Below are 21,513 nucleotides of genomic sequence, written 5' to 3'. Positions count from 1 at the left end.
CTTTATACCACCGGTTTAATCCGGTTCGAGGGCGAGTTCTGGAGATAATGAGCATGCACCCATTTAACCCAAAGGTTGTCAGCTTTTGAACTCAGATTCCAAAGGCACTTCAAGAGAGCAATATCATTCCAGAGACAAAGATTGAAGATGTTCATACCACCAAGATTCTTTGGCCTGCAGACTGATTCCCAAGCAATGGGGCTCTTCTTGCTGACAATTGTTTTCCCAGTCCATACAAAACTTCTACAAATTCCATCTATCTTCTTAATGATAGCCATGGGGAGGGGAAGACAATGCATCCAAAATTGAGCAATAACAATGATAGTAGTTTTAACTAATTGTATTCTACCTGCCATACTCAATAATCTAGATGACCAATGTTTCACCTTAGCCAGAATTTTATCAATGAGAGGGAGATATTGTTTGATATTCAGTTTTCTAGTGGTGAGTGGAACCCCTAAGTACCTGAATGGGAGCAGGCCTTCATCATAAGAAGTGAGCTCAGTTATCCTTCTTCTAGTGTCTTCATCCACTCCACCAAAGAAAACTTTGCACTTCCTTGGATTTACAATCAGCCCTGTAGTGCCAGCAAAAGTATTCAGAACTTGCATCATCATCTCCACAGAGACAACATCACCCCTGCAAAACATTGAAGGATAGAAAAACACTTAGAAAGGGGGGGGGGGGGGGTTTGAATAAGTGTAGCTTTAAAAACTAGACAGATAAAAACAAATTGCACAGTTATTTTTATCCTGGTTCGTTGTTAACTAAACTACTCCAGTCCACCCCCGCAGAGATGATTTACCTCAACTGAGGATTTAATCCACTAATCGCACGGATTACAATGGTTTTCCACTTAGTCAGCAACTAAGTCTTCCAGAGTCTACTGATCACACACTGATCACTCCAGGAACAACTGCTTAGATACCCTCTAAGACTTTTCTAGAGTCTACTGATCCACACGATCACTCTAGTTACAATCTGCTTAGTTCACTTCTAAGACTTCCTAGAGTATTCTGATCCACACGATCACTCTAGTTCCTTACAACTTAATGTAATCAATCTAAGAGTATTACAATTGCTTCTTAAAAGCGATAATCACAACTGTGATATTTCTCTTAATCGTTTAAGCTTAATCTCACTAATATATTACAACAGCAATGTAGTGAGCTTTGATGAAGATGAAGATTCTGAGCTTTGAATTTGAACAGCGTTTCAGCAAGTTAATATGCGTTGTTTTCGTTCAGGATCGTTAACCTTGCTTCTCATCAGAACTTCATATTTATAGGCGTTGGAGAAGATGACCGTTGAATGCATTTAATGCTTTGCGTGTTCCGTACAGCATCGCATTTAATGTTATACGCTTTTGTCAACTACCTCGAGCCTTGTTCACGCTGTGTCTACTGACGTAGCCTTTAATAGCTTTTAACGTTCCTTTTGTCAGTCAGCGTAGCTTGCCACTTGTACTTTCTTCTGATCTGATGTTTGTGAATACAACGTTTGAATATCATCAGAGTCAAACAGCTTGGTGCATAGCATCTTCTGATCTTCTGACCTTGAAGTGCTTCTGAGCGTGATACCATCAGAACTTCAGTGCTTCTGTTCTCTTGTTCTTCTGATGCTTCCATAGACCCATGTTCTGATTCTGCTTCGACCATCTTCTGATGTCTTGCCAGACCATGTTCTGATGTTGCATGCTGAACCCTTTGAGACAAAGCTTCTGAGCGCTGAATTATGCGTACTCTTTTATATATTTCCTGAAAGGGAAATTGCATTGGATTAGAGTACCATATAATCTTAAGCAAAATTCATATTATTGTTATCATCAAAACTAAGATAATTGATCAGAACAAATATTGTTCTAACAATCTCCCCCTTTTTGATGATGACAAAAACATATATAAATGATATGAATTTGCGATCAGAAAGAACAGACGGCAAAAGACAAATTACACAGCTATAGCATAAGCATATGAATATGTCTCCCCCTGAGATTAACAATCTCCCCCTGAGATAAATAATCTCCCCCTGAAATAAATACTCGAAGAACTTTAATAAAAGACTTCCCTGATTATTTCGGTAGAGACGATCATATAAGCTTCTGTCTTTAGAGAATTCATAGCTTCTGACTTCTGCTTCCATTGGACAGCTTCAGAACTAGAATTTCCTTAGATCCCTAGAACACTCACAACTTCTGATTCCTGCTTCCATCTAGGACAGCTTCAGAACTTGAATTTCTTTGATCTTCTGAACATTCACAGCTTCTGATTTCTGCTTCCATTTAGGACAGCTTCAGAACTTGAGTTTTCTGGATCTTTAGAACATTCGCAGCTTCTGATTTCTGCTTCCCTCGGATAGCTTCAGAGCTTTGAATTTCTACCAACATCACTTCATGCTAGATTTGTATCAGAACATTGTTGAATGTACCAGAGCATCATCAGAGCATCTCTACATCCTGAAATGTTACAGAACAAAAACTAAACGACAAAAGTCAGCATGAATGAGTTAGAACATAAAATATATGTTTGAACACATTATATGTATTAGAGCCATATAGGCTAAAATAATGTATCAGAGCAAATAGAATTTTGTCAGAACAAATAGACAAATATGGATCAAATTCTATTATCAGTGCTTCTGATTCATTTTTCTTTCTTGCTTCTGATCTCTAAAGCTTGACAGCACTCGGCTTGCTTCAGTTTCCATGGTTTTGCTTCTTGTGTTTGCTTTGAAGATTTTCTTCACTTTTTTATACCTGCAAAACACTTAAACCATATAGAACTTGCAGTTCTTGTTAGTGAATGTGTGGGAGCTTTACCCAGCAACTGATAGATTAATCAAATCATTTATCATTTATCTTTCTCCCCCTTTTTGTCATATCATCAAAAAGCAAAAAAAGATTCAGAGACAAACAAAACGAAACACACGGAGGAAGAAGTTGATTTCATTGAAGTTCAAACAGCAGGTACAGAAGTACATGAAGATAAGAAAGATCAGATGCACAAAGACAGATGCAACGAAAAGAAAGAAACAACACAGACTCAATCTAAGATGGCCCTAGTCTTGACAAGATCTTGGTCAGCATCTCTTGAACCATATTGTTGTGTCCTTCTTGCCTCACCATGAAAGCGCTATACTCAGCATTGAGTGAACTTTGCTCATCCTGTCTTTTCTGAATTTCTTCCAGAGTCCTTGCAAGACGAGAAGATTCATCAGAAGAAGCTTCACCGCTTTCAACCACAGGAATAGCATGTTGATCTGCCGCCTCCATAGATAGATCATTTGCAGGTATTTCATCAACAGGAACAGTTTTAGCAAAATGATCTTCAGCATCTGCTTCTTGCATAGAAGCATCTCCATATTCTGCAGCAGGAATTTACGAGTCTCCATTCTCAAGTGCCTGAAGAATGGCAGCTAGATTCCTGGGAGCAGAAGGACCTTCAACTTCTGGTGGGTCAACAACTTCTGGAATGACCAAGTTTGGGTCTTTCTCAGACGGGTTTTCCCTCAGATAGTCAAAGAGAGTCTTGAAATCTCCGAGCAGAACAGGATAATCAGGAATAAGGATAACCATATCCCTGCATGGATTTGCTTCCATTTCAGCAGCCAGTCTTAATTGTTCCATCTCATCCAAGAAGGGCTTCTCTTCCAAAAGATATCTTCCTTTGAGACGAGCAAACCAGAAGTCTTCATAATTCCTCAGAATTCCACGAGGCCGTGGGGCAGCAGCTACACAGGCTTCCTGAAGTTCTAAAAACAGAGCATCTGATTCTCTGCGAAAGATCCTCCAGAAGTTCCGCATAGCAACATCATTCAATCCAGAACTTTCAGCAATTCTGAGAGTATCAAAGGTACTTCTGAGATTCCTCTTTATGTTTTCAAAAACTACACCAATAGGATATACAGGGCGGGATTTTATTTGGGTTTTTGAAAAGGCAGGGTTGGAAGTGAAGTACGGATGAGGTTCTCTATCCAACCTATAAGAAGATTCTGCTTCAGTATCAGAATCTAACACTACCACTTCAGCTTCAGGACGAGGCTTGGGAGTGTAGTTGCAATCACGGAGCAGCTGCTCATGTGATGCAGAGGTTGGAAAAGGAGAATCACAAGGATTGTTTTGAGAGGTGGAGGGAGTATGTTCAAGAGTGGCATTGAGAGAAGGTTGAGATGGAAAGAGAGTTTGAAGGGGTGGTATATCCAGAACAGGATTTATGGTAGGTGGAGAGGAAGGAATGGTTAAAGGAGAAGATGGAGGTGTAAGAACATGGACAAAAACAGGTGATTCTGATGTGGCTTTTTCTGGTTCAGGTGTAGGGACAATCTCTATTGGTGCAGCTTCTGAACAAACAGCAGGAACAGAATTAGGTTCAGAAATGCATATACCTTTGGAACCTCTCAGAAAGGCTTTGGCCACATCCTCAGTCTTCTTCTGCTTCTTACTCTTCGGCTCTTCAATAATCTTTGTTTTGCCGCTAGCGATTTCTTTTCTTCTGACATATGCCAGAACTTCTGGTTGATTCTCAGCCTCTTGAGAGATATTTTCTTCATCAGATTCTTGAATAATCATCTTTCTTTTTCTGATTTTCTTCTTCTCAACAACTTCAACAATCTCAGCATCGTTATTTGACTTCTTCTTCTTTTTCTCAGCTTCCTTCTTTTTCTTCTCAAAATCAGCAGAGACAGCCTTAGCAACCTTTGCAATGACTTCTTCTGGGATCACTTCTTTATTGGTGGTAGCAGCAGGATGATCAAACTTTCTTTTGGTCCTTTCTTCCTTCTTACGATTCACTTTAATAGGAGCACCTTTGTCTTGATCTTTAAGACTCTTATCCTCTTTTTGTGACTTCAGATACTTAGTTCTGACTTCAGGAACCTCACTATTGAAGAAGGTTTCAAAGTCAGCTAGTACTGGTTTTCTTCTGATTCTTGTTCCAGCTAGAGGTTGAGGAACTTTGAGGATAGTGTCAATTATTTTCATCTTCTTTAGAGAAAACGCATTCAGACAAGCTCCAGAGGTGACAGCAAGGTCTTTGATAATACCTTCAGACTCCAGACTCTCAACAATCTTGGAATGCACCAGAAGGTTTGTAATAATTCTACCAAAAGGAATGATTGTTCCACCATTTTCTTTTCTGAAAGCGTTTCTGGAATCCTTTACTGCTTTCCACATATGGTTGAAGATAATGTAAATCGCATCAACCTTCTTCTGAGTGGCAATGCAATAAAGAATATACCTTTGATCATTACTGATGAAATCCGAGGCATGTGTTGATTTCCTATGGTAGAAACACCCAAGAAGGATCTTTGTCCAGATTCTGTAGACATCTCTCAATTCCTTGACGTATTTTGTTTTCTTGACATTTGGATAAAGAGTGGATAGGACATCTCCCATATCTGCCCTTTGATCAAACTCATAAACCCCTTCAGGGTTTTTCAGATCAAACATCATTCTTAGGATGTTTTCAGTAATAACAACAAACTTTCCATGGACGAAAGAAAGTATAGATTTTGGAGCAACCACAGCATGTACCCAGAACTCCTTGACAAGATCCGGATAAACTGGACCAACGAACTCAGCGAACAACGAGGTCCATCCTTGAAAGATGATGTCTTCTTTAAGGTGAAATTGGTTTTCTTCAAGGTTGTCAAAGTCAACCATGAGTTCACACAGAACTTCCAATTCATCTTTAGGAATGGAGCATGCAACAACAGGAGTGAGTTGCAAAGTTTCTTCTTGGAGATGATGAGGAACAGATGACTCAGCATTTTGGGATGAGAAGGCAGCCATGGATGCAGAATGAACAAAAACGAACAAGAAAAGCGGACTGGGTTTTCGATTAGGGTTTTTAGAAAACGGCTAAGAACTTTTCAAACGAGAGAATGCAAAGAGAGAGAGAGAGAGAGAGACAAAGGAGCGAAAAAGATGTAAGATATGATTTGAAAAGAATATATAGAGACGGATTTGAAAAGGAAAATAATAAGACATATAAACTGAACAGTTCCAGAATCAAAAGAAATCAATTTTATTAAATGATGAGTGACGTAAGGAGAGAGAACGTGGTAAATGAAATGATTTAAAACAGTTACCTAGGTCGGCGTCTTTTCAACTGCACGCTTTGTACTAACCGTACAGACACGTGTTCACCATCAGATAATAGATGACAACTGTAAATTTCAGAATAGACTTTACGCCTTCAGATTCTGATCACTGCTTCTGATCTGATCAAGTTTCTCTTCTGGAAACATTCCTTCTGAAGTGTGTTGATATAAATCTGAATGATCTTCTGATCCATTACTTCTGATATACACAGCTTCTGGAGATTCACTTCTTTGTTCTGCAGCTTCTGATACGACAAAATTGTATCTGCAGAAATTCTTAATCTGCTTTGTTTCATCAGAAACAAGTTTATCATCAAAACCAGATATTTATTGATTCGTCCACAATCAATGTTTCAATGTTGTATATTCTGTAGCATTTAGAGCATTCAGAATAACCAAGAATGAAACATCAATGCTTTAGAGACAAACAAAACAGATGGTTCCAAGACTAATAAACTTTCTTTTCTGATTTCCTACGAACATAGATTCTTCAACATATTTAGGTACCAGAACTTGGAAGACTATCCTTCTTTCCTTCAAGTGTTGAGACCAACTTGAGTCCAGGTGACATGTCATGTTGATTTTTATCTTCCTTGTCGCCAAGAGAATCTGCAAAAGAAATAGTCTTTTTCTTTGGTACCCACATTTTCTTGGGTCCTTTCTTGTTAGTTCTCCTCAAGTTCTGATTGAACTTAGGTTTAACATTGTAAGCAATAGGAGGAACAACATGATAATTCTTAATGTGAGTTTCATGATATTTCCTAGGTTGTGTCACATGCTTTTTGGTGTGTGTTATGTGAAAGCTTTGAGCATGTGAAGTGTGCCTAATATCATGGGAGTGGCCATACTTGAACTGATCATACAATGGCTTGTATGTGAATTTCATTTCATCAACAGGTTCAAGTTTGTATGGGGTTTCACCCTCAAAACCAATGCCAACTCTTTTGTTTCCAGACACAGCATATATCATAGAAGCTAGCTGACTTCTGCCAATACTTCTAGATAAGAACTTCCTGAAACTTAAATCATATTCTTTCAGAATATGGTTTAGACTAGGAGTGGATTTTTCTGAATCAGAAGGAGATCCAACATTATTGGATAATTTTAAAAGTTTTTCTTTTAATTCAGAATTTTCCAACTCAAGCTTCTTTGTTTCAAATTCAAATAGCTTTTTCAGCTTTTTGTATTTGAGACTAATCTGAGACTTGAGTTCCAGAAGTTCAGTTAGACCGGAAACTAACTCATCTCTAGTAAGTTCAGAAAATACCTCTTCAGAATCTGATTCTGATGTAGATTCTGATCCGTCATCTTCTGTCGCCATCAGCGCACAGTTGGCCTGCTCATCTTCAGAGTCTGAATCATCTTCTGACTCATCCCAGGTTGCCATAAGACCTTTCTTCTTATGAAATTTCTTCTTGGGATTTTCCTTCTGAAGATTTGGACATTCGTTCTTGTAGTGTCCAGGCTCATTGCATTCATAGCACATGACCTTCTTCTTGTCAAATCTTCTGTCATCAGAAGATTCTCCACGTTCAGATTTCTTTGAACTTCTGAAGCCTCTGAACTTCCTTTGCTTGGTCTTCCAGAGTTGATTTAGCCTTCTGGAGATTAAGGACAGTTCATCTTCTTCTTCAGATTCTGATTCTTCAGGATCTTCTTCTCTAGCCTGAAAAGCGTTAGTGCATTTCTTGATATTAGATTTTAATGCAATAGACTTACCTTTCTTTTGAGGCTCATTTGCGTCCAGCTCTATTTCATGACTTCTCAAGGCACTGATGAGCTCTTCCAGAGAAACTTCATTCAGATTCTTTGCAATCTTGAATGCAGTCACCATAGGACCCCATCTTCTGGGTAAGCTTCTGATGATCTTCTTTACGTGATCAGCCTTGGTGTATCCCTTGTCAAGAACTCTCAATCCAGCAATAAGAGTTTGAAATCTTGAAAACATTTTTTCAATGTCTTCATCATCCTCCATCTTGAAGGCTTCATACTTCTGGATTAAAGCTAGAGCTTTAGTCTCCTTGACTTGAGCATTTCCTTCATGAGTCATTTTCAAGGACTCATATATGTCATAGGCCGTTTCCCTGTTAGATATCTTCTCATACTCAGCATGAGAGATAGCATTCAGCAAAACAGTTCTGCATTTATGATGATTCCTGAAAAGCTTTTTCTGATCATCATTCATTTCTTGCCTTGTCAGCTTTACGCCTCTGGCATTTACTGGATGTTTGTAACCATCCATCAGAAGATCCCATAGATCACCATCTAGACCAAGAAAGTAACTTTCCAGTTTATCTTTCCAGTATTCAAAGTTTTCACCATCAAATACCGGCGGTCTAGTATAACCATTGTTACCGTTGTATTGCTCAGCAGAGCCAGATGTAGATGCAGGTGTAGACTTTTCACTTTCATCAACCATCTTTTACTGAAGCGTTTTTCTCTTCCTGAATCTTTTCTAAACACGGTTAAGTGCTTGCACCTTAGAACCGGCGCTCTGATGCCAATTGAAGGATAGAAAAACACTTAGAAAGGGGGGGGGGGGTTTGAATAAGTGTAGCTTTAAAAACTAGACAGATAAAAACAAATTGCACAGTTATTTTTATCCTGGTTCGTTGTTAACTAAACTACTCCAGTCCACCCCCGCAGAGATGATTTACCTCAACTGAGGATTTAATCCACTAATCGCACGGATTACAATGGTTTTCCACTTAGTCAGCAACTAAGTCTTCCAGAGTCTACTGATCACACACTGATCACTCCAGGAACAACTGCTTAGATACCCTCTAAGACTTTTCTAGAGTCTACTGATCCACACGATCACTCTAGTTACAATCTGCTTAGTTCACTTCTAAGACTTCCTAGAGTATTCTGATCCACACGATCACTCTAGTTCCTTACAACTTAATGTAATCAATCTAAGAGTATTACAATTGCTTCTTAAAAGCGATAATCACAACTGTGATATTTCTCTTAATTGTTTAAGCTTAATCTCACTAATATATTACAACAACAATGTAGTGAGCTTTGATGAAGATGAAGATTCTGAGCTTTGAATTTGAACAGCGTTTCAGCAAGTTAATATGCGTTGTTTTCGTTTAGGATCGTTAACCTTGCTTCTCATCAGAACTTCATATTTATAGGCGTTGGAGAAGATGACCGTTGAATGCATTTAATGCTTTGCGTGTTCCGTACAGCATCGCATTTAATGTTATACGCTTTTGTCAACTACCTCGAGCCTTGTTCACGCTGTGTCTACTGACGTAGCCTTTAATAGCTTTTAACGTTCCTTTTGTCAGTCAGCGTAGCTTGCCACTTGTACTTTCTTCTGATCTGATGTTTGTGAATACAACGTTTGAATATCATCAGAGTCAAACAGCTTGGTGCATAGCATCTTCTGATCTTCTGACCTTGAAGTGCTTCTGAGCGTGATACCATCAGAACTTCAGTGCTTCTGTTCTCTTGTTCTTCTGATGCTTCCATAGACCCATGTTCTGATTCTGCTTCGACCATCTTCTGATGTCTTGCCAGACCATGTTCTGATGTTGCATGCTGAACCCTTTGAGACAAAGCTTCTGAGCGCTGAATTATGCGTACTCTTTTATATATTTCCTGAAAGGGAAATTGCATTGGATTAGAGTACCATATAATCTTAAGCAAAATTCATATTATTGTTATCATCAAAACTAAGATAATTGATCAGAACAAATCTTGTTCTAACAAACATGAGCACATCATCAGCAAAAGAGAGGTGTGTGATTCCCAGTTTGTCACATTTTGGATGGGGTCTCCTTCAATCTGTTCAGGTATTCCATCATTACAACAAAAAGAAGTGGAGATATGGGGTCTCCTTGTCTGACCCCTCTTTTGGCCTGCATCTCAGTTGTAAGAGCACCATTAACCCTGAACCTATATGTGACAGTCCTGACCACCAGCATAATCCAATGGACAAATCTACATGGTATACCCAGCTCTCTCAAAACAGTTTCCAGCGCATGCCAATCTACCATGTCATGAGCCTTTTGTAGGTCCAACTGAATCATAACCCTAGGAGGTCCACCTTTCCTACTATATGTAACACCCATATATAAATACATACATCAAAGCATATACTTATACATGAATCCAAGTATTTAGTACTGAAAATACTTATAAGTTCCTAGTCAACACATTATACATATTAATGCCCTAAATACAAAGTTCTAACAACGGCATAATACATACAAGATGTTCAAAATAAAATACTAAGAACTAGATCAACAATGATCACAAAAAGAAATCCACAACGGAAGCTTCGCCATGTCCAAAATAAGCATAAAGAATAAGGAAATCAAACTGCTTTCTCCTTACCCTTCGCGGAACCTGTAGTACCTGAAATCAATATATAATGGGGTGAGATACAGAATCTCAGTGAGTTCCCTATCCTATGGATCCTCTCGGCTTTACAAGGTTCTAACCTATAAGTCTCAAGTCATAAGAGGAACTAGACCTTGAGTTCTCATACTAACATTATATGGAATCATACTTAGAGTTCAACAACTCAAACACAAGATTACTAATCGGAAACCAATACCAAGGCATCCCCATATTCCCGTCCCCTTCTACGTCTAGGAGGTGGCACGAGTCATGGATCCTTTGGGAAATCTTGACATACGAAATGGATTCGGACTCATGAGCCTTTCCCCATGAATCGTCACTTCACATGGCCCGTACACCATCACAAGTCTCTACCCGTAGGTTCCATTCGTACACAAAAGCGGGAATCAAACCTGCCAAGATTATTTGTGCCTCTCTGCACGAAGAATGCCTGTTAGCATTCAAAAGAAAAATAAAGAAATAAAGAAAATACAACGGTTCCGATTAATACATCATACAATGGTGATCGCTTCCGCAAACCACTAGGCCTGTTAGCCTTTCCTCATAAGATTCCAACACGTATGTTCCATATAATGTCCCATCCTAGGTTTCTTTGTTAATCTACATAACCTAACAATTATTAGTTTCCTCACTTAACCTTTATTCACATAACAATGAAGTTATTCAAACCTCTCTGATATAAGTATATATAACAAAGGTTTACCAATCCACCTGCAATAGAACTCAATCAACAATTATAGAGTACACAAGTATCATACCAAAAGCATAACATTCTCATGATTCCGAACGAAAACCAACCCACGAAATCAAGCAATTTCCCGACTCTCGATTAAATAATTCTCCCCTTTTTCCCAAAACCTACACTACTAGAAAGTACACGCTTCTACCTTCCTACCACTTCGAACGATGATTAAAACAAAGTTATGGTTCAAAAGTTATGGTCTAAACGGTTGTCTCATTAAGCTAAGGAATTTGGTTAAGAAAGCTTCAGTGCGCGCCGCGCAACAGCTAGGTCGCGCCGCGAACCCTCTGGCAGAAGCAAACCTCTCCAAAATCTCATGATGTTCGCGCCGCAAACCCTTGTACGCGCCGCGTACTGAAGGCAGAATCAAAACCCCTAAAAACCTGCATAGTTCGCGCCGCGCAGCCTCATTCGCGCCGCGAAGCGCGCGAGAACTGAGTTCTCAGCTCTGCTTCACACCCAAAACCCATGGTTCAAAACCATCTAAAACCATCCTAACCTGTTCCAGATCATATTAAAGCATAGATACAACCTATAGATGATATATTTATGGATTATAAGCACTTGTTCATGAACATTGATGAATTTTGTTCAAAACCTAGATTTCTCCATGAAATCCCTAATATCCAAACTTATGATTTCTCATCCACAATCAAATCTATAAGTTTCTAACTAGAACCCACCTCGATTATGAGTCGTTGATGTCGAAGATGAGTCGATTCGGCGGAGAAATGATGAAGATCCAAGCTTTCTTCTCCTTTCTCTTCTTGCTCCTCCTTCTCTCTACTTCTTCTCTCTACTTTCTCTTTTTGTTGCAAATGAAGAAGAAAACCAAAAAGGAAGAGATATAAGGAAATATCTTTAAGTTAACACTACTAACTTAATGTCCAAAAATATCTCTAATGTACCAATCGATAAAACCTCAGTGTCAGTTAATAACATTAGAGCATTTAATTTAATACGGGGTATTACACTATACCCTCTGATTAATTCATAAGCTAACAGTATGTGATGGTGAATGACCTGGCCAGGGATGAAAGCTTCCTGGGATAAATGGATAACACTTTTCAACATCTTGCCCAGCCTGTTAGTGATAATCTTTTATATGATTTTGTTGAATGTTGTGCAACCAGCAATAGGCCTGTAATCCTTGACACACCTTGACTCTTTAGTCTTTGGCACCAGAGTAACTGCAGTCTGATTAAAAGGCAAGAATAGTCTATCATGCTCAAAGAATTCATGCACAACCCTCACCACATCTTCCTTTATGATATGCCAACAAGATTTGAAAAATTTGGAACCATAACCATCAACTCCAAGGGACTTTAAATCACCAATTCCTTGCAAAGCCCTATCAATCTCATCATCTGTGACCTTACTGGCCAGAATTTCTCTCTGCTCCTGATTAAGTTGACTTCCAGCTCTTAAAGCTTCAATATCAACTTGGTGGAGACCAGTACTTTCCTTTCCCATCAGATTTTTGTAGAAACTATGCACCTCCTGCGTAATGTCTTCTTGAGTGGTAATAATAGTTCCATCTTCTTTCTGAATAACACCCATCTTCTTTCTGAATAATTAAAATAAATAAAATAAATTAAACTAATAAATAATAATTAAAAAATACTTATGATTGAATAATAAATTAACACAATTTATCATACTAATAAAAATAAATAACTATAAAAATATATACATGTAATTCGGTTCGGTTTGGATCAATTTGAAAAATAATCAATCTGAGCGGGGAGATTGCTTCTTGCCGTTTTTATGAATTGGACCAATGCTTATTGGGCCGTTTATATCTATGAGCGGATTGGGCAAATTGGAATAATTGAACTAGTCCATAACAAATATTTTCTTGGCATTGAAGTGGCCAGATCTTCCAAAAGAATTTTAATTTTTTGAAGAACCAATATAAATTTTACCATGCATAGAAATATTATTTAGGAGAAGATGAATTTAAAATTAGTTGTTATTTTTTAAGAAAAAGAAACATTTTATTATTAAAAAGATTTCATATTTGTATCAATTTAAAAATTTATTGAATCTTTTCAAATTTTCAAAATCAAACCAAATAGCACTTAGATAATTTTCAAAATCATACCAAATAGCACTTAGATAAAATTATAAGAATCTCTTACAACTTAATTATAGGTTATGAATTGTAAGAATCTCTTCAACTTAATTATAGGTATTTCTTTTCCATTAGATAAATTAAATTGTACGTTTTGTGGATATGAAGTAGAGAATAAAAACCATTTTTTTTGGTTGCCGGGTGGTGAAGGCAATTTGGTTAGATATAGCTCTTCAGGTGGGTAAAGAGGGCGGTATGGAGGATGGGTGTTTGTCAAATTTTATGGATTGACATTGGTTCTTTCGGGACAAAAAGGTTAAAAAAAGTAAGGCGTATGTAGTGTGGTTGGCTACTACTTGGATAATGTGGTTGGTGAGGAATGGTGCTTCCTTCCGGGAGGAGAAGTGGAACCATAGCGACACAGTTTGAAACATTAAGTCTATGGTTTGGAAGTGGTCTTTTTGCGGGAAAATTACGTATCCCAATCATTCGTTTTATGAGTTCATTAAAGATCCGCTTCTTTTTCTCACCACATAATCTTTCAAAATCTCAATTCAGTACAGCTTTTAATTTTAAAGTTTGAGTATGATCTTTTAAATATTTATTAAGATATGTTAGCCTACTTAAAATCTTATGTTATGCGAAAATATGTTAAAAAACCATATGACATTCAAATAACAGTAATTAAATTAAGTTCAATTTCAATATTTAACGTAATATTTTGAGAATCTACCATTCAATTCTTGTTGATAATAAAATAAAGAAATATTTAAAAAATTAATGCGGATTAATGAATTTAAATTATTGAAAAACAAGGTTAAATTTTACAAATTGATCCAAATTAAATTACACATACTATATTAATTATATTAATATAAAAACATTAATTATATTGATCTTAATAGACAAGCTTGAATGACCTAAAAATATCTTGGGTTTTTCTAACCTATGCAACCTTGCATAGGATAAGAGACAATTAATACACCCTTTTTTATATATATAAACTAGCGTGATACCCGTGCGTCCGCACGGGTACCCGTTGTGGCCGTGTTATTTTGTTCAATATAGATATTATTCTAGAGGTAAATGTCATAAAATCAGATGTGTAAAATATAGAAATTTCTTTTTAATAGGTTGTGGCAAAGTTTGGGATATTTTCATGACTAAAAATTATTTTTCCGTTAATATTCAATATTTTAATCATTAACTTTATGTTCCCGTAAATATTTAATATGTTTATCAGTAATTCATGTTCTCGTTAATATTGAATATTTTATTCAGTAACTTCATGTTCCTGTTAATATTCAATATTTTGATCAGTATCTTAATGTTCCCGCTAATATTCATTATTTTGATCAGTAACTTCGTATTCCCGTTAATGTTCCAAACTTGTTCCCGTTAATATTCAATATTTTTATCAGTAACTTCATGTTCTCGTTAATATTCTTTATTTCGATCAGTAACTCCGTGTTCCCGTTAATATTCATTATTTTGATCAATAACTTCGTGTTCCCGTTAATATTCCAAATTTGTTGCCGTTAATATTGAAAAAATTTATCAGTAACTTCATATTCCGTTTATATAATTTTTTTTGACAAGATATTCCGTTTATATTTAAAACAATTATCACTAACTTCGTGTTCTCGTTAATATTCAATATTTTGTCAATAACTCCGTGTTCCCGTTAATATTTATTATTTTGATCAATAACTTTGTGTTCTCGTTAATATTCAAAATTTGGATCAGTAACTTAATGTTTTCGATTATATTAAAAATTTTGATAAGTAACTTTGTCTTCCGTTAATATTCAATATTTTAATTAATAATTCCGTGCTTCCGTTAATAATCAATATTTTGATTAATAACTTCATGTTCTTGCTTATTTTGTTCAATATTGTATTTTTTTTAAAAGAAATTGATGTAATTATTATTATGATACAATTTGTTCAACAAAGATACATAATAAAACTAAAAATGAAATTGATAAAGAATAGAATAATGAAGTGTTATTTTATTAATATGCAATAAACATTGGAAAGATCAATAAAGAATATACAATATCGATTGTCCAATGCAATATAAACTTAGTCACATTTACTTTCAACGTATTAACATTGCTTCCCGTTAATATTTAATATTTTAATTGATAACTCCATGTTCCCGTTAATGTTCAATAGTTTGATCAATAACTTCATGTTTCCGTTAATATACAATATTTTTGCCGATAACTTCATGTTTCCGCTAATATTTATATTTTGATCACTAACTTCATATTCCTGTTAATATTCAATATTTTTATCAGTAACTTCATGTTCCCGTTATTAGTAAATTCATGTTTCCGTTATTATTCAATATTTTGATCAGTAACTTCATGTTTCCGTTATTATTCTCAGTATTTTTATAAGTAACGTTATGTTGTCCTTAATATTCAATGATTAATGATAGTAAAATAATTAAAAATATTTAATATTATCATATAATTTTGATATTATTTAATTCATACATTATTTATGTATTTATTATAGATCAGAATACTATACTTTATAATCATATCAAAAACTAAACTAAACGAAACAATACTATACTTTATACTCGTCACTAAACAACACTAATAAAAAACATAAGGTAAGTTGTGTATGAGTTGAATAGTATTATAACTATTTACTAAAAATAAATATTTACTATAATTGTTTAAAATTAATTGAGTAATTTAATATTTTTGAAAATTGAAGATAATATTAATTCAATTTGTATATTTAGAAGATTAAAAATATATTTAATTGTATAATTTAATGTTATTAATTGATAAATGTTTCCTTAAAAAATTATGCCAATTATTTAATATGATTGATTAGAATTAATTATGTAAAAAAACAATTGATTAAAATTAATATGATTGACTTTTCCTTTCCTCAAAATGAAATATTTATTAAAAATTATGAGGTATAACTTGATGACTTTTAAACTTGATTTTCATTGCCAAAAAAATAAGTGGGATAAAAGTAGGTGTTATGTCTAAAAAAGGGTAGGGAGAATCAAATAAAATAAGTGTTTATGACTCTTAATATATCATATTTATATAGTTTAAATAATATAATATAAATACATATTAAGAAATATAAAATAAAAATTAGAGTAATATTTATGATAATTAATTTAAATAATTGTAACTAATTTTTTTTATAAGTAATATGTTAATTTTTTTATTTTATAACTAATATGATTATTTTAAAAAAATTAGAGTATATATAAATAAGCATTATATAGAAGTTGAAATGTTATATAAATAATATCTGGATCACTATTTTTATAAAAACATTTGTTCCCCGTTTATAAAAATAACATTGTGTATATTTAGTTTTTTTATATAAAATCATTATCTGTGTCATAAATATTGAAGGACTTTCTTTAAGATAAGCAGTCTACAAATGTTATCCCATAGATACACATGACATGTACTCGTCAGTCTATGCCTCCAAAGACCTTTATTACAATAACAAATATTTCTGGATTGTTAATATTTAGAGAATTACAAACATAAGCTAATATAATTCACCAACTGTGATTCATTTATCCAAACGAAACATTTCAAAAACAAAGGTAACATGAATAAAACATTTAATAGTATGTAGTTATTGTAAGCTTCAAGAGTGCTTATTTTTGTTTACATGAATAATTGTATCAACAATATATTTTTTTATTTATAATTTTTTTTGTACCCGATTTCCGTTTATAAAAATAATTGTATTAATAATAGACTTTTCCCGTTTATAAAATTATTATGTATAATATTAATTTCTAAATAGTATAGGGAAGTAAAAAATAAATCTAAAATAAATAAATAGTGATGAATGAATTTAAATTTGAATGTAAAGAATAACTAAACTTAATATTCCATCACAATAGGCTTAACCTTCAATTTTGAATGTAATACATACCAACAACTTTACCGTAACATAGCAGTAGAATATTAGTATATTACTACTATAAAGATTTGATTCTGCTTACAATATTACTTTCCCACAACATAAACATTTCTTATGTGAAGAAAGTTAACCTCCATTTTATAATATAGTTTAACATAGGCGGTTTATATTATTAATAAATTTTTACATTCATTTTCACATATCTTGAACAAAAACACTTTATCGGTTTCATGTCTCCCAATTTTGCATGATTCCTGACTGTAACTTTATTATCTATTATATTTGTATATGAACTAATAATGTGTATTACACTTCATGTACTTACTAATAATATATATTGTAATGCTTGTACTAATAACTAACAATATATAAAAACAAAAAACAAAACATGATCTATATCATTCTATCCGAAAGATGGTTTGAAAAGTGAGATAACAACTATTAATTTTAAAACTCTAAGCAGAATAAAAAGTAGAAAGTGATATGGACTAATTGGATGCATAGAACAAAAGCACAAAAACTATTTAAAGGCACTGAAAAATAAAAATAATTATCAGTAGATCGAAGCTTTTCAGGTTTAATTTGAATCAAGATATATTAGTGTTGCAAGTTTAATTTGAATCAAGATACGAGTGTTGCACTAATATTCGAAGGTATTTCCGCGTTGTTGTCATCCGTAACCGTAGTGCCAACAGTAAACTTCAACATAAACTTATGAGATGAAGGTCTGAAAGCCGCAACATTAGCCTGAACCTTAAAATTGGAAACAGTGTAACTATGATCCAAGACCATTTTTTCAGAAAATAGAGATACATGCGGTGCGCAGGAATAACAACATGTATGAACACTGGTATGATACTGCAGAAAAGTGTAGCAAACCAATACTATAAATAACAAAACCATGCAGGAGTTACAAACTATTCATTCCACTCTTCATTACATAACCATAACCGATGGTGAAGCTGAATGGAAAGAAGCATATAAAGTCCTCATTAAGTTCTGCTTGTAACACATAATAATGGAGCATAGAAGATGCATGGACAAACCGAACTTAATGCAAATTATGTGAGACATCAATGGTGGAATATGGAACAACATACCTTCATTAATCATCAAATGAGACACATGGCGCATCAAGAAGAAACAAATACTACTCTAAGACTAAGCCACTTGGCAGCACCATATATAAAGTTCAAAAAGATAGAACTTTCTTATATTATAGATTACTATATTTATATTAATTTATGTTCATCCATTAATTGGGTAGGAGAGAGAAAATATAAAAGATTACTTTTCAACAGAAAAATAATTAATATGAAAATTTATATGGAAAGAAATAGTTTATTAATTGTCCTTATCCTATGCAATGTTGCATAGGTTAGATAAACCCAAATATCTTTTATAGTATGTATCAAAAAAATATATCTTTTATAGTTTCTAGTTTAATCTTTTCAATTAAATAAAAAATCTAATAATTTTTCTTTTAAAAAATATCTGTTCTTAGGTTATAATAACATGTTGGGCCCAAACACCAATTATGCTGGGGAGATAATCATCTAAAGAAATCAATTAGAATTAAAAAAACATATCACTAAATTAAATAAATACGTTAAAACCACATATGTTTATTCCCATAAACTAATTTGTTTGTATTTTCTTTGCTTAATTTTTGCTGTTCTATTTCATGCGCAATTACTTGAAATGTTTTATTCAATTTTAGCCATAATTATTCTACTATTTTTTGTCTATAAATATAACTTTTTCTCAATATTGGTTTTAATCAAATGGAGTTGAGGGATCATAAAGGAGAGAAGGTGGCAAATGGGACCCAAAATCATGCACCCCCGTGATAATTTTATCGTATAATATTCGCGGTGGTGGGAATCGGGCTAAACGCAAGAGAGTTGGATTCCTAATTCAAAAAGGCGATGTTGATATTTGTTTTATTCAAGAAACAAAACTTAGTGGAATTGGTGTGGATGTGATTAGAGAGTTGTGGGGAGGAGTTGATGTTGAATGGTCCTACTTGGATGTTAATGGAGCCTCGGGTGGTATTTTAACTATGTGGAAGAAAGATCTCTTTTCCCTCATTTATAGTTTTAGGGGAGAAGGTTTTCTAGGTCTATGTGTGGAGAAGGAAGGTAAAATTGTTTACTTTGTTAATGTTTATGCTTCTTGAGACAAAGTTACTAGGAGGAGAACTTGGAATTATTTATGTGAGTTTAAGAACAACAATGCGGTTGGATCTTGGTGTATTGGGGGCGATTTCAACTCGATCTCCACTCTCGATGAAAGAATTGGAGTTAACACTAGTGATTCTAGTAGGGATTTAAGATCCTTCAATGAATTCATAAAGGATATGGAGCTAGTGGATCTCCCTACAATAGGTGGAAAGTTTACTTGGTTCAAAAGCAACGGGAAGGCTATGAGTAGGCTTGATAGATTCTTATTATCGGAGAGTCTTGTTGATGATTGGAAGGTGGATGGTCAATGTATAGGAGAGAGGGATGTGTCGGATCATGCTCCCATTTGGTTGAAAAATAATAGAAAGGATTGGGGTCCTAAGCCGCTTAAGTTCAACAATTTATGGTTTAGGCATGAAGAGTTTTTTAAATTTGTGGAAGATGTGTGGGATAAAATAGAAGTTAAAGGTAGAGGAGATTATTGCTTGGTTCAAAAGTTGAAAATTCTTAGAAGCCGGATCTCTTGGTGGAACAAAACGGTTTATGGGTGGATTGATCTCAACATTGACAAAGACGTGAAAGAGTTGCATTCTTTAGATAACTTGTTTGTTCATTTTGCAGGTAATGTTCCGGAAGAGGTGGTTGAGAAAAGGTTGAAAGTGGTGGAGGATTTGTGGAATAATCTTAACAAAAAGAAGGGCTTCTTAGATTAAAATCGAGACAACTTTGGCTATCCGAGGGGGATGATAACACTCGCTTTTTCCATAATTCTTTAAAAGATGGAAGAAGAAGGAACACCTTATGCACCATGGAGTCTAGGGAGGGAAGATTAGAGGAGGTCAAGGAGATTAAAGACTTCATTTTCAAACAATTTGATGGTTTATTTAGAGAAGAGGTTTGTACTAGACCGGAACCGCATGGGATTAACTTGAAAGCGCTCTCTTTAGGGGATTCTTTGGATCTTGAAAAAACTTTTTCCGAAGAAGAGATCAAGGATGCTATTTGGTCGTGTGATAGGAATAAAAGTCCGGGCCCGGATGGCTTCTCTTTGGAGTTCTTCAAAAGGTTTTGGCATATTCTTAAAGACGTTTTGATGAAGTTATACAATGATTTCTTCTTAAAAGGTATGCTTGTCAAAGCCATCACCTCTTCTTTCCTTGTGCTTATTCTTAAAAAGAATAATCCTCAAGATTTGTCCGAGTATCGCCCAATTTGTCTAGTGGGGAGTATTTACAAGATTCTTGCGAAGATTTTGGCGGCTAGAATGAGAGGTGTTTTGGATAAGTTGATTTCTACGAATCAAACCGCCTTGGTTCCGGGTAGGAGTATGATGGATGGGGTTCTAATGGTTAATGAGATGCTTGATTGGGCTAAAAGAAAAAAGAGGGGGTGTCTTTTACTTAAAGTGGATTTTGAAAAAGCTTACGATTCTATTTCTTGAAATTACCTTAGATGGATCATGGGAAGAATGGGGTTTGGGAAGAGATGGATGAAATGGATGGAATCTTGTATCTTCTCTAGTCACATGTCCGTTTTGGTGAACGGTAGTGCTAGTAAAGAATTTAAAGTTCAAAGAGGTCTTCGTCAAGGTGACCAGATTTCTCCTTTCCTTTTTGTCATTGCCATGGAAGCTCTTAGTGCTCTCATGAAGAAATCGATGGAGGTGGGGGTTTTCAACCTTTCAAATATGGTGAAGAAGATTATGCAGATATTCTCCAATTTGCGGATGACACCATTATTATCGGAGAACCTACATGTGACAATCTTTGGAGCATGAAAGTGATTTTGAGAGGTTTTGAACTTATTTCCGGTTTGAAAATTAATTTTCACAAAAGTAATTTCTTTGGTATTAATATTGGTGAGTGGCTTTTTACCTCGGCCACTTCTTTCTTGTCTTGCAAAAAGGGATCATTTCCTTTTAAATTTCTTGGTATTTGGGTGGGAGAAAGAGTTAACAAGAAGAAGGTGTGGAAGGATCTGGTTTCTAACATAAAATCACTATTGTCGAGGTGGAAGGGGAGAAACATTTCCATTGGTGGAAGGGTGACTCTTATTGGTTCGGTGCTTAATGCCATCCCTATTTTTACCCTATCTTTTTATAAAGCACCGAGCTTG

At 34.8% G+C, this 21,513-nt stretch overlaps 1 protein-coding gene across 1 annotated transcript; it reads left to right on the top strand.

Annotated features, from left to right (window-relative positions):
- Nucleotides 1-18,116: 18,116 nt before the first annotated feature.
- LOC131605721 (uncharacterized) lies at nucleotides 18,117-20,111 on the top strand. Its single transcript, XM_058878046.1, has 3 exons — nucleotides 18,117-18,220; nucleotides 19,022-19,356; nucleotides 19,402-20,111. Exons 1-3 carry the CDS (start codon nucleotides 18,117-18,119, stop codon nucleotides 20,109-20,111), a joined length of 1,149 nt encoding a protein of 382 aa, XP_058734029.1.
- The last annotated feature ends 1,402 nt before the right edge of the window (nucleotides 20,112-21,513 follow it).

The sequence above is a fragment of the Vicia villosa genome, linkage group LG5 (assembly GCF_029867415.1).
Source record: "Vicia villosa cultivar HV-30 ecotype Madison, WI linkage group LG5, Vvil1.0, whole genome shotgun sequence".
In the NCBI taxonomy this organism is placed as follows: Eukaryota; Viridiplantae; Streptophyta; class Magnoliopsida; order Fabales; family Fabaceae; genus Vicia; species Vicia villosa.
Note: the sequence above shows the minus strand (reverse complement) of the source record. Positions and strands in the feature narration are given on the sequence as shown.

Coding starts and splice junctions, on each gene's coding strand:
- LOC131605721 (XM_058878046.1), top strand. CDS start 18,117: ATGCAGGAGTTACAAACTATTCATTCCACTCTTCATTACATAACCATA. Junction 18,221..19,021: donor GTCCTCATTAAGTTCTGCTT/GTAACACATAAT, acceptor GGGATCATAAAG/GAGAGAAGGTGGCAAATGGG. Junction 19,357..19,401: donor TCTATGTGTGGAGAAGGAAG/GTAAAATTGTTT, acceptor CTTGAGACAAAG/TTACTAGGAGGAGAACTTGG.